Source organism: Alligator mississippiensis, chromosome 1 (genome assembly GCF_030867095.1).
Source record: "Alligator mississippiensis isolate rAllMis1 chromosome 1, rAllMis1, whole genome shotgun sequence".
Lineage (NCBI taxonomy): Eukaryota > Metazoa > Chordata > Crocodylia > Alligatoridae > Alligator > Alligator mississippiensis.
In genome coordinates this window covers 25924587-25936927 of record NC_081824.1, presented here as the reverse complement: position 1 = coordinate 25936927, position 12341 = coordinate 25924587, and the positions used below count along the sequence as shown (strand labels likewise).

The 12341-nt window shown below is 44.8% G+C and overlaps 1 protein-coding gene across 1 annotated transcript; it reads left to right on the top strand.

Moving 5' to 3' along the window:
- The first annotated feature begins 2181 nt into the window (after positions 1–2181).
- LRATD1 (LRAT domain containing 1) lies at positions 2182–7590 on the top strand. The gene is made up of 2 exons (XM_014597300.3): positions 2182–2234; positions 2423–7590. The coding sequence occupies exon 2, from the start codon at positions 2450–2452 to the stop codon at positions 3308–3310; it is 861 nt and encodes a 286-aa protein (XP_014452786.2). The 5' UTR covers positions 2182–2234; positions 2423–2449; the 3' UTR covers positions 3311–7590.
- The last annotated feature ends 4751 nt before the right edge of the window (positions 7591–12341 follow it).

Below are 12341 nucleotides of genomic sequence, written 5' to 3'. Positions count from 1 at the left end.
TTCCTCAGCCCCAGCCCCTGAGGGCCCTTGTTTCCTTCCTGCCGAACAGGGAAATGATCACAGAATCATAGAAAATGTACCTGCCACAGGTAAAGCAGAGGAACCATGGCAGCCGATCTCCTGCTTCTATAAAATGTTATCCATGTATGTTCAAGAGGCCCCAGGCTGAGGGCCACAACCCCTGCTGCAGAAGAAGGCATAAAACCCCACAGTTCATACCAGTCAGGACCATGGGGTAAAATTCCTTCTTGACTCCAAATATGGCCATCATAGAATCAGAAAAAAATAGGGTTGGAAGGGAATCAGGTCATCTAGTGCAACCCTTTGCTCCAAGCAGGACCAGCTCCAACTAGATCACCCAGCCAAAGCTTTGTCTAGCTGGGTCTTAAAAGGGTGTTTATAGACATGCTCCAGAATGGGGAGGAGGGGCAGTGCTTTATTTAGAGTGGCTCCTGAGAGCCACTCTAAATAAAGCACCTGGTGTGTCACATGTATCAGCATCCCTGTGCTGAAAAATGGCAGTGGGGACACTTTAACTATGGTCAAACAAGCTTTAGTTAAAGTGCCCCCACTGCCATTTTCTCGGCACTGGGACACTGATTCACATGACACTGGAGTCTGCCAGGGTGGGGTAATTACCATGCTCCAGTAGATTCAACTAATATAATCAGCTCTTTGCTGTAATTACAGCACATTGGAGCAGCGTCCCTGCATGTGTATAGGAGCCCAAAGCCCTCCAAGGATGCAGGGTCCACCACCTCTCCAGGTAACCTGTTCCAGTGCTTCACCACCCTCCTCCAAAGCTTTTCCTGCTATCCAGCCTACCCCTCCCTTGCTGCAACTTGTGATGTCTTGGTCTGTCCTCCAGCACTGCCGATACCAGTCTACCACATACCCCTGCCTAGGCTTTCACAGGGCTTCTCCCAAGGAAAATGCCCAGGGCATGGCTTCCAACTCTCAGGCCAGCACAGCCCAGGGTGACCAGGTAGGACTTCCCACCCTCACCTTCACCCAAGCTGAGCCAAGAACTTTTTTTTTTTTTTTTAATTAATTTTTTTGTTCCAAGCCAAATCAGCCAAATCAAGTGTCCTTGAGTCAGTCCAGAACCATAAGTGGCCCTACAACCGGCAAACATCCTCTACCCCCAGCAGGGGTGTCAGATGTTTCCAGCATCTTTTGGCAGGCATCCTACGAGCAGGTCCAAGCCCAGAGGCTTGGGGTTTGCGGGCACCCAAGTTACACTTGCCCTTAGCCACATGGCCACGTAAGCAAACTAGGGAGGAGCCTCCCATTTCCATAAAGTGGGCTTAAAGCCCCAACACCTCAGCGGGTACTAAACCATGCTAGAAGAGCAGTTATCCCACGGACGCTTAAGAAAAATTGCCTTCATGGACCCAGATACAAGGTGTTTCCCCTGCCAGGTAAGTCACTGAGCCCAGAACACCTTGCTGCACTTCGAGGTGGTGAGAAAGGGCTGATTTAAAGGTATCAAGGGCTACGGGAGCCATCTCGTGGGCTGGGGGAGCATCCCAAGAGCTGAGGGAGCATCCCAAGGGCTGAAGGAGCCACCCCAGGGGCTGCAGAAGCTATCCCAAGGGCTGCGGGAGCATCCCGAGAGCTACAGGAGCTGTCCCAAGGGCTGTGGGAATGTCCCAAGGGCTGCTGGAGTTGTCCCAAGGGCTGCGGGAGCCGTCCCACGGGCAGGGGGAGCTGCCCAAAGGCTGGGGGAGCATCCCAAGAGCTGCTGGAGCTGTCCCTAGGGCCATCCCAAACGCTGCGGGAGCCGTCCCAAAGGCAGAAGGCGCCGTCCCAAGGGCGCAGGCAACCCGGTGCCCCCAGGAGTCCCGAGCAGGGCTCGCCCGCCGCTGCTGTCACCGACCGAAGCGCCTTCCTGAAGCGCCCGCCCGGATCCCCGAACGCAGCCCCGTTCCAAGCCGGCCCCAAGTGACCAATCCGCTCCGCAGCCGGCCGCAGGTGACCAATCGCGGCGCGGGCTTCACGCCATGTAAATGCAGATCTGCGGGGCTCCGGGGACCCGCCGCCCGCCAGCTCGCAGCCCCCGGGCCCCGGCGGGTCGGGGAGCGCCCCCGCGCCGCTGACGGGCAGCCCGGAGGTGGGGCGCTGCGTGGAAGCGCAAAGCCGCTCGGCCAATGGGCTGCGCGCTGGGCGGGGCCTGCCGCTACTTAGTGTGTCCGCGGGGCCGGGGCAGCGCAGAGCGGAGCGTGAGCGCACAGGTGAAGTGTGGGGGCGGGAGAGCGAGCGAGCGAGCGGCACTTGGCAGGAGTTTGGGGCGGGGGCGGGCTGCCCCTCTCCCTGCTCCAGCCCCGTGCAAGCGGCTCCGGGGCAGCCCCGGGCGGGCGGGGGGAGGAGGGGTCCCTCCCTGCCCCGCGTCTCCCCTGACCCGGCTCTTGTCGCCTCGCAGCCCCGGCGGTCGCGGCCCCCGTCATTGATGGGCAACCAACTGGACCGCATCACGCACCTGAGCTACAGCGAGCTGCCGACCGGCGACCCGTCGGGCATCGAGCAGGACGAGCTGCGGGTCGGCGTGGCGTACTTCTTCTCGGATGAGGAGGACGACCTGGACGAGCGCGGCCAGGCCGAGCAGTACGGCGTGAAGGGCTCGTCCGGCAGCCCCGGCGGGGCGGACAGCCCGAGCCGCGCCCGCCGCCGTCCGCCGCCGGCCGGGGCGCCGCGCCTGGCGCTCAGCGAGGCGCAGGTGTCCGCCTTCCGCGGCCAGGAATGCATCTTCGCCAAGGCGGGCGAGCTGAGCCTGTGCCCCGCCGCCGCCCTGCCCGCCCTGTGCCAGCCCGGCGACCTGCTGGAGCTGCTGGCGCTGGGGCCGGCCGAGCACCCGCCGCACTGGGCCGTCTACGTGGGCGGCGGGCACATCGTCCACCTGCACCAGGGCCAGATCCGCCAGGACAGCTTGTACGAGGCGGGCGCGGGCAGCGTGGGCCGCGTGGTGAATAGCTGGTACCGCTTCCGCCCGCTGGTGGCAGAGCTGGTGGTGCAGAACGCCTGCGGCCACCTGGGCCTCGAGAGCCACGAGATCTGCTGGACGAACTCGGAGAGCTTTGCCGCCTGGTGCCGCTTTGGCAAGCGGGAGTTCAAGGCGGGCGGGGAGCTGCAGGCGGCTGCTGGCCCCCAGCAGCTGCCCCCCTACTATCTCCAGGTCCACTTGGGCGAGAGCGAGGTGCACACGGTGCGGTTCCACAGCCTGGAGGATCTAATACGGGAGAAGCGCAGGCTCGACGCCAGCGGCAAACTGAGGGGCATCAAAGACCTGGCGATAGTGGATGGGAAAGAATAAGGAGCAGCAGCAACTGCTGCCTGCCTTTGCCCTGCACCTGCCTCAGGCAGAGGTGGGGGGGTGGGGAGCTGGACTGCCCCCTCCTGTCTGTGGGACCCGTTGGAAACCAGGATCCATGGCGACATTCCAAAAAAACCAAACCAGCATCCTCACACCCATTGCCACTTTTTTTTGTTTGGCTTCTAAGGACGTGACTAAGGACAACCCCTTGAGAAAGAGAGCGAAGAAAAGAGGGTGCGTGTCTGTGTGTGTGTGTGTGTATGTGTGTGATGTGGGGGGAAGGGAGGGGGCGGGGAAGGCAGCGTGCAAAGTGTGTGGACAAAGTGGCTCCTGTCCTGTTCTTGGCCATTAGAGCTAACAATAAAATTTCAAATTGCTTTTATTATTATTATGATTAATTTCATGGCTTTAATCCACAAGGAGGTTTAAACGTGGGGTACAGTCGAGTTGCATCATGTTAGAGTTGGTTAACCGGCTCTGCCTGTCAAGGAAACACACCCAGAATCAAATCATCTGCTAGTTGGAGAGGATGGGGGGGAGGCATTTGTGTTTTTGTTTTGTTTCTAAATGCTGTCCTTCTAGCTTGTAGTTTGTGAGGCCAAAATAAGGGCTGCAACTATAGCAAGGTATTTATCAGGCAGCAGTGCTTTTACCTCTCTCTCTCTGACTGGAATTGATCGTCAGTTTAAATATTTTGTTGTCTCTTTCTTTCTGTTTGCACTTCTCTCTCTTAGTTAACTGTCATCACAATGCATTACATTTCTCCCACTCTCCATCCCTCTTTTGAAAACAAGAGTTACCAAGCAGCTGTCTTAAGACCAAAGCCATTCTGCACAATTGCATAAGGAACATGGTGCATTCTGGAGAACTGTTTACACAGGCATTGCCCAGAGATCAAGCCTGTAAGATCTCCTGCCTGAGCTCCAGGTTTGTAGTGCATCCCCAGAGCTGCTGCATCGCTGCCGTGTCTCACTGTACTTGACATATTTTCATACACAGTAAGAAAATTCTGCAGGGAAGCAGAACTAGGTTTGAATTGTGCATGTTGACTTTTTTTTTTTCTCACCTTCCCCCCCCCCCCCCCCAAAAAAAATAATAACAACTGTTTCTACAGGTCCAGTTCAGCAAACCAGTAAACAAAATGTGACTAAATTTTAAGCTGCATTTCAAAAATCCAATAAACTAAAAACTAGTTTAGCTGCCATTTAGAAATCCAAAGCTGCATAAATAGATGCCTTTTTGATGTGGTGCGATCAGTGTATTATTTGTAGTTCAGATTCCCGTTCCATGTTCTCACATGCTCAATTCTGTCTTGCAAAATCAGATCATTAAAATATCAGCTAGAATTCTTAAGTACATTGGGACATTCCTAAATTTGTCTATTATTCCTTTTTAAAATTTACCAATGTGCATACAAATTGTAATGACATATTTGCATGTATAAATACCAGAAGGAATATGCATTTGATTTCTGTTCTCACATCAAATAACAGATGGCAGAGTATAAATAATCCCCCCCCTTTTGTGTATATACACTCTACCCTCATAGAGCTACTGTATCTTGGTTTCTTCTGTATTAAACAACTTCATAAGCAACTTTGTTGCTAAATTACTTCATTTGAAAAAGCAAAGTGCTTTTATTTCGGGACTGAAGTTATGAGGGTGGAGTGTATTTCATTAGAAGAAAGGTATCGACACTCACACAAGACATCTGTTAAAAAAAATAAATAAATAAAAGAGAGAAGAAAATGACAGTTCTAGAATTGAAGACCATCTAAATGGTTTTATATTTCATGATATACCTGGCAAAGTTTATTTGGCAATAAAAACAAGAGTTTCTTCCCTTCAAAGCCCCAGGGGTTACTACAACATTTTGTGAACGTATTACCTGTGTTAATTGGTAAAGGCTAAGGTGTTTTTTCCAGTATCAAACAGTTCATTGAAGGGTTTCAAATTCCAAGAAGATACTTGTTAACACTTGTAACATTTTTTTATGTTCCTTTTTAATAATGTTTATTGGCTGGTAAAAGTGCCCTTGTCAATTAAAACAAGAGCAGAAGCTCTTGCATTGTATGGCATCTTAGATGGCTTTGAGTACACTAATAGGGCAAGTTCTTAAACTAATGTGGGGACTGTAGCTTTCTCACTGTAGCTGTGAAATTGTATGTTAAAGGAGGACTAAGGGGACAAGGTAGCTTATTACCATTAATGTGAAACCTTTCATCAAGTTATGTTTCATTAGGCAGGTGGTTAGAACAGGGAAGGCATTATCAGGCAGCTTTAGTGCCCAAAAGTGCCAATTAGGATTGAGGCCCCATTGTGGTTGCTGCTACATGAAACCAGAGGAAGAAGAGAGTCCCAGTATCCAGTGCACTTAAAATCTAAAGAGGCAAAACAATAAACAAAGGGTCAGTAGGGAAATGATGAGCCTGTGCCCAGCCAATTTAATTCCTCCTTTCTTTTTTTATTGGTGAGAAAAGAAAGGTTAGGGAGAATGTCAGGGCCTGTCAGTACATACAGAGCACTTAAGTAGGACCATACAGAAATAGAGAAAGTAATCAGTTGAACTGAGGGAATTCCTCCATATTTCACCTTTTTGTTCTGGAACTGGCATCTGCTTTCTTTAAACCGCTCTGTGACCTCTAACTCTGTAAAGGGTAGAATCCTTAAGCAGCAGGGTGTCGCCTCTGTTTGGATCTGCAGAGTTGGCTGTGCTATTCTGTAGAATGTTAAAAAGCCTTACTTTTTAAATTCTCTTGGGTTTTCCTTGGAGCCTATCACTATGTCTGAGCAGTCATCTTTGGATTTTTACTAAACAAACCACTTCTTTATAGGTAAAAAAACAAAAAACAAAAAAAAACCTGACAACAACAAAACAAAACACCTGTGTTTTCTTTCTTTAGCTATTTTAAGCGTTGGCAAGGACACTGATGCTGTAGTGGACACAGGATATTAGGACAAAGTGTGTGTTAATTGCATGGGCCAAATGACAGTCTTTGGGGCAAAGACAAAGGGACTAGAGTGTGTGTGTGTGTGTGTGTGTGTGTGTGTATGTGTGTGTGTGTGTGTATATATATATATATATATATATATATATATATATATATATATATATAATCAAAAAGCCCCAGATGGTGGTTCTAACTTAGGTTCTGCATTAGAGGTGCTGGATCAGCCCTATGGATCACCATTTATACCCACTCCTCCCACTTTTTCTTCCCTTTAGTTTTAGTTCTGGGTTGTTGTATCAAGATTACAGGGCAAACAAACCCCATGGAAATGAATGGAAAGACTCGCATTGAATCTGAATCAAGTGTTATTGTTTAAGTACTGGCTAAAAACTATGGGCTTTGCATAAGTGATATTTCAGGAGTTATTTGAGAAGTCAGAAGGGACTTCTGTGCATAGCAACATAGGAACAGATGATAAAATGAGGGTACAAGAAGAAGATAGAGGTAAGGGAACTGCCTTAGTACAGTGGGAAGGTAGGTAAGAGTTGAGAGTAAAAATGTGAGTGTGGGTTCAGATCCTTTCAGAGGAGAATGACCAATTTAGAACAACAGACTGAAGGCAAGTGGGAGAAGCCAGTAGAAAGAAACAAAGATGAGACCAATGTGGATGATTATCAGGCAAAGAAGGGGATTAGGTTATGCTCATCTTTTAGGATCAGTGACCTGAAAGTTCATATTTTCCAGTCCAAATTATTAACAAATTACATTATGTTTGTAGGATGTGTTCACAGTCCTCAATCAACTTGGGCAAAGTAAATATTTAATCTAGGAGTAGTCATTTGTTCTTGAAGTAAGCCCTACCATGCATCATACATGCAAATATTCTGGGACAATTTGCAAATCCAGCTTTTGTTACATTGCAGGCTGGCCCTAAACTGGTATGGCAGTATTCAGGGAACAGTTTACTGGGGTCTGTTTGATTCAGTAATTATTGTATTTGTCTCTCCAAAATGTGATTATTTGAATTAGCTATGAATTACTTCAAAAAAAAAAAAATGTTTTCTTCAAACATGTAGAGTTTTGTTTTTTTTTCTTCTTGAAAACTGTTTACTAGCACAATCAGACTGCCAGTTACTGGCTACAAATACAGATTGATGAAAAGAAATTATAGCAAACCATATTTTGTCCCCATCAATTTTATTTTTCTAAGTTGGTCTCTGTTTTTGCCCAATTATTGCTTTCTTAAATGAAACCTTTCATTGTATTTTATTTAGGCAATGTTCTGCTATTGAGCTATATATGGAATTTACATTAAACTTAATAAGAGGAGATGGCTTTTAGTCCATTCTAAATATGCAGAGTTTTAATTTTGCTGCCTCATTTAATTTTAGTGTTCTTCATATTCAGGTAAGTGATGTGCAGAAATCTACTGGAATTTATGGACCCCAGGATGTGATGTACTGAATATTCTCAACTCCCATCAAAGTCAGTGGGAGTGGAGGGTATCCAGAATCTTTCAAAAGTGCCCAGCATTTTGCAGGATCATGTGTTTCAGTCACCTCCTCCCCCCAGCTCTTTGTCTATTACTACAGAGGAGACATTGGGTTGGTACAGATATGACAGATATTAATGCCAGTGCTCAGACCTCAGTCCTTGCTGCAGAAGATTCATGTGGATTAGTTTGATAATTTTCTTTCCATAATTTTCTTTGACTGTTGCTAGACAGTTATGAATAACTGTTATTTATGTTGTATAGAGAGTGCATTTAGTGCTTTCTAAAAAGGTAAGAAAATAGAGTCCCTGCCCTCAAAAAACTTGTTTTGGAGGCATGCCAGAAAATACTGTAAGCACATATACTAACAGCATTTCAAAATAAAGACCTGATCCTGAATTGGGAGTAGACTGTGTCAGTAGCCTGTTACTCTGAGGTGGGTCTCACCACAGAATTGGGACCTAAAGGATGATCTGTGGACAGAACAAAGATTTAACAGCAGCATTAGGTTACATGTTTCTCAGTGGGTGCATCTACATGAGATGTTTACCGTGGAGGTGACTAATTAGCTCCTCAGTAAAGTCTTGTTTTATTGTTCTGATAAGTCTACACATAAAGTCTCGGTGTCTATACCCTATTAGGCTGCAGGAAACTAATAAATGCCACTGTAGACTAGTACTTGTAAACACAAGTACTATCTTGCGATGGTGTTATTTAGTGCAATGCAACAACTTATAGATGTTGATAGGGCTGGCTGAGCAACAAGAGTGCTTCAATGTGGGGTCTGCTTGCTGCTAGTCCCACACTGGAGCATCCTCAAGCCCCAGCCAGGCCCTCCACAGCCCATTGAACTGGGTCAGAACAGCCCCAGGCTGGCAAGCTGACCCCTGAGTTCCCTGCCAGCCAGGGCTGCTTCTATCCTGCTCAATGTGCTGCGGTCCCAGTTGCATGTGTAAACATGGCACCTGAGAGCAACTAACTCCTGCACGAACTGCATCGGGGTTCATTGCATTGCACTAATAACATGCATAGATGCACCCAGTGTCCATGACAAACTTCAACTTGATTTTGCTTTTTATTTCTGAAGGATTTTCCCTTGTCAATAAAAGCTTACTGTGAGATGAAATTTGCCATGTAAAAAAGCATATGTATTATCTAAAAATTTGGTTAATTAGATATATATATGTTTTCACAAGCACTCTTTGAACAGCTTGCAAATAAAAAAAACAGAACATATGTCTAGTAGGGAGGGAAGAGACAAGAAGCCCCATTTGGCTGTTACTTAAACTTCATGGAAATCCTGATATCAAAGGATTTGCTCCAAACTTACTCTGAATTAAGTGCCAGCAGAATATCACCCAGTGTTGCTATTGTAAAAAGCAACTCTTGTACTTGCTCTTGTACTTTTTTTATTATTCACCTTGCAAAAGAGTTTTAGTACAGCTAAAATAAATGTAAACCTATTTGATAAGGCGAATGTTCTGAACTTATTGAATTGGCATATTGACAGTTATCGAATCCATGTTTGTCTTGGGGAAAATAAATTATAATTAGCCCAATAGTGTTTCTGTTTTAACCAGCTAGTAAAGACATGCATTACACGTGCATTAATGCACCACAATTACAGTGCATTAATAACAGGTACTAATTGTGCCGTAGTCGGTGCTACTGCACAGTAGTGCCACTACATGTTTTTAAAGTCATGCTAATGCACAGTAGACTAGTTGTACTGTGCATTAGCATAGTTTTTGCCATGATGTGCTAACACAGTAGAATTCTAGCCTCTCATGTAGATGTGCCCACTAGTATGCATTTTATATCCTTAAGCATGTGTATGAAATGATAACGCTGTGATCAGTTCTACACTACCACCTCTGAACACTACCTTTTTCCTTTTTTTTAGGGCCTTATCCTTTACATTCTTATGCATGTGCTGAACTTGTTTTATTGTTCTGAGAAGTCAACACTGCATATAAACCATCTCCACGTTTTCAGGCTTAATTTTAGGAAAAACAGTCTTTTCCCTAATATAAACCCTTAACTACCAATAAAGAGCTTCAGCTGCTCTTACTCCTAGAAATACCACAGGAAAATCAAAAGATGAAGGAAAGGATCAAAAGGATTACATGCACTAAAATACTAAAATAAAAAAATACACTTTAAAAATGAATTGACTTGGTATTTTTATTGCATGAACAAACAATACTGCAAGTACAAAAGTCAGGAGTGTTGGGGACCTGATCCTAGGTTGACCCCATATGAGGCAAGTGCATAAGTCAAGTGTATATTTTTTTTATAGTTATACCGGAAATAAAAAGAATGAATTATCAAAGCAATACATATATAAATATAATATACATAATCTGAATATAGAATGATGAATGTAAGTAATAAAGACTTGTGTGTTTCAGTCATTGCAGGATCTGACCCTTGCACATTATTTTAAATAAAGGAATAAAAACTCACATAATTAAATATCTAAACTAAGGCTAACTTTTCAAAACAGGGACCCGCCCTGCTGTTGTCAGGAAACTTTCCCACGGAAGGCAGTAGGTGTATTGTGTGAGTAACGTCTATAAGACTGGCCTTAACAGCACTACTTAATTATTTGTCTATGCAAGTCTGGCATTTCCCTAGGCAAAATGGGAAATGCTGCTTCAAGTGACCCCTTTTGAGTGTGTGTGTGTGTGTGCGTGTGTGTGTCTGTAAGTAAAACATGAATTTATTAGCTTGGTCTCTAGATGTGCTGGGTAACCATATTTCCAGTTACTGTGGTGGATGGGAGCTTTGACGGAAATCAGGTCCTCTTGTGTGGTTGGGGTGGGTGTGGGTGGGCCAAGCCTCAGCTGTGCAGAGCACGAAATATAGATTTAAGCCTGAAATTCCATTCTTTCTCTTTTTTCTCTTAGGAGCATAGGGTGCTCTAAGTGATAGTTAGCTATGCAGTCCCTGTAATATATAAAGTCACTCACCCCTTGGAAACCCATTCTTCTGCGTAGGCAAAACAGGGTGAGTAAAAATGGAGTGTATCAGCAGCATTATATTGTTATGGTAAGTTTAAAGACTTGAACACAGAGTGGCACTGGTGATTTATATGATAATCCTTGTTTTAAAATAATATTTAAAGATTATCAGTTAATTGGCATAATGCCAGTTGAAAGACCTCAGTACCTCAACACTTCTCCTTTCTGACTCTTATAGAATGAAAGTAAAATCTGACTCTGATCTTGTATAGATTGCTAATAACTCCATTGAAGGGAATAGTTACATGGGTGTAAATCTATGTAAATTAAATAATCAGGCCGAAAGTTTATAGCTGGCATGGCACAATCACTGCTGTGAGTGGGGAACGGAAAAAAAAAAAACACGTAGCTTAAACTATAAATAAATATTAAGAGTCAGATTATGGTACTCTTATTTGTAGCTGGTCCTACTGATTTCAGTTGCAATGCTCCTGGTGTATCTATTCAGCCAGAGCAAGCCTGCCAAAATATGGTATTGAAGTAGAAACACTTTTATTCCCATATGCCCTTTCAGTCAGAGGAAAGCAATACAAATGAAAGAATGTTTGAAAGAAATATAAAAATGTAATTGTAAATATTTACACAGATATTAAATATTTAATTCTTTAAACTGTGTATCTCTCTATATAAATTCTATATATAGGATCTTCATTACTTTATGTCAGTATAACTTGTAGTCACTTCCATGTGTACCTTGTGTGTGCAACAGATGGATGCCCAAGATTTCCAATGACAGGATTTTAACACCATTCAAATATTTATTCTTCAGGATATGCCACAGTCTTCTGACATCAAGAGAAGTGAATAAAATATGTGGTTTTTGACATATTGCTACTTACTGGAGGAAAAATATCAAGGAGCACTACACTTTGCAATAATGAAGTACCTTTTTAGAATGAAATATGTTGCTGCTGATTTGTGTTTATAAATAAAAGAATGCTCTAGTAAAATATCCATCCATCCTTCTGTTCAGCATATTTTAAAAGGACAGTGTCAAGGGATTTTTCATAATTTAAATGTGGGTTTTTTTCCCAATGCCACAAACTTTCCAAAGCGTAACATTGAAATTAGCTGTGCTCCATTGTGTACATATGCTAATGTTATTGTATAGTTGTTCCTAAGTAAAAAAGCAGCTGGCCTTGATATTTCTGGATTTTAATAGGGTCAATGTGTCGTTTTTGTTTTTAAAGCAAAAAGGGGGGGGGGTATTTTTAAATGTTCATTATTGACCCAGCCTTCCCCAGGCAAATGAATTGGAGCAGACCAAGACCAACACTGACTGCTGGTGAACATCTTACTCAGTTGGAGTAGGGTTGATTTTTCTCCTTATACCTTTAAAGGCCAGTGAATCCTTGAGGCTGCATCCGGACAAGAGCAAACATTTGGGTCCCCAGGGACAACTAGTAGCAGAACATCTTGTGCCACTACTAGCTGCCCCCTGGATCTCCAGGGGTCAACCCTCCTTCCCCCCCACCCCACTGCAAAGCAACATGGGAAACACCTGAATGTGCAGTATGTGACACTGTAGACAGGTCTGCAGTGCCATATACCACATAGCTGCACTT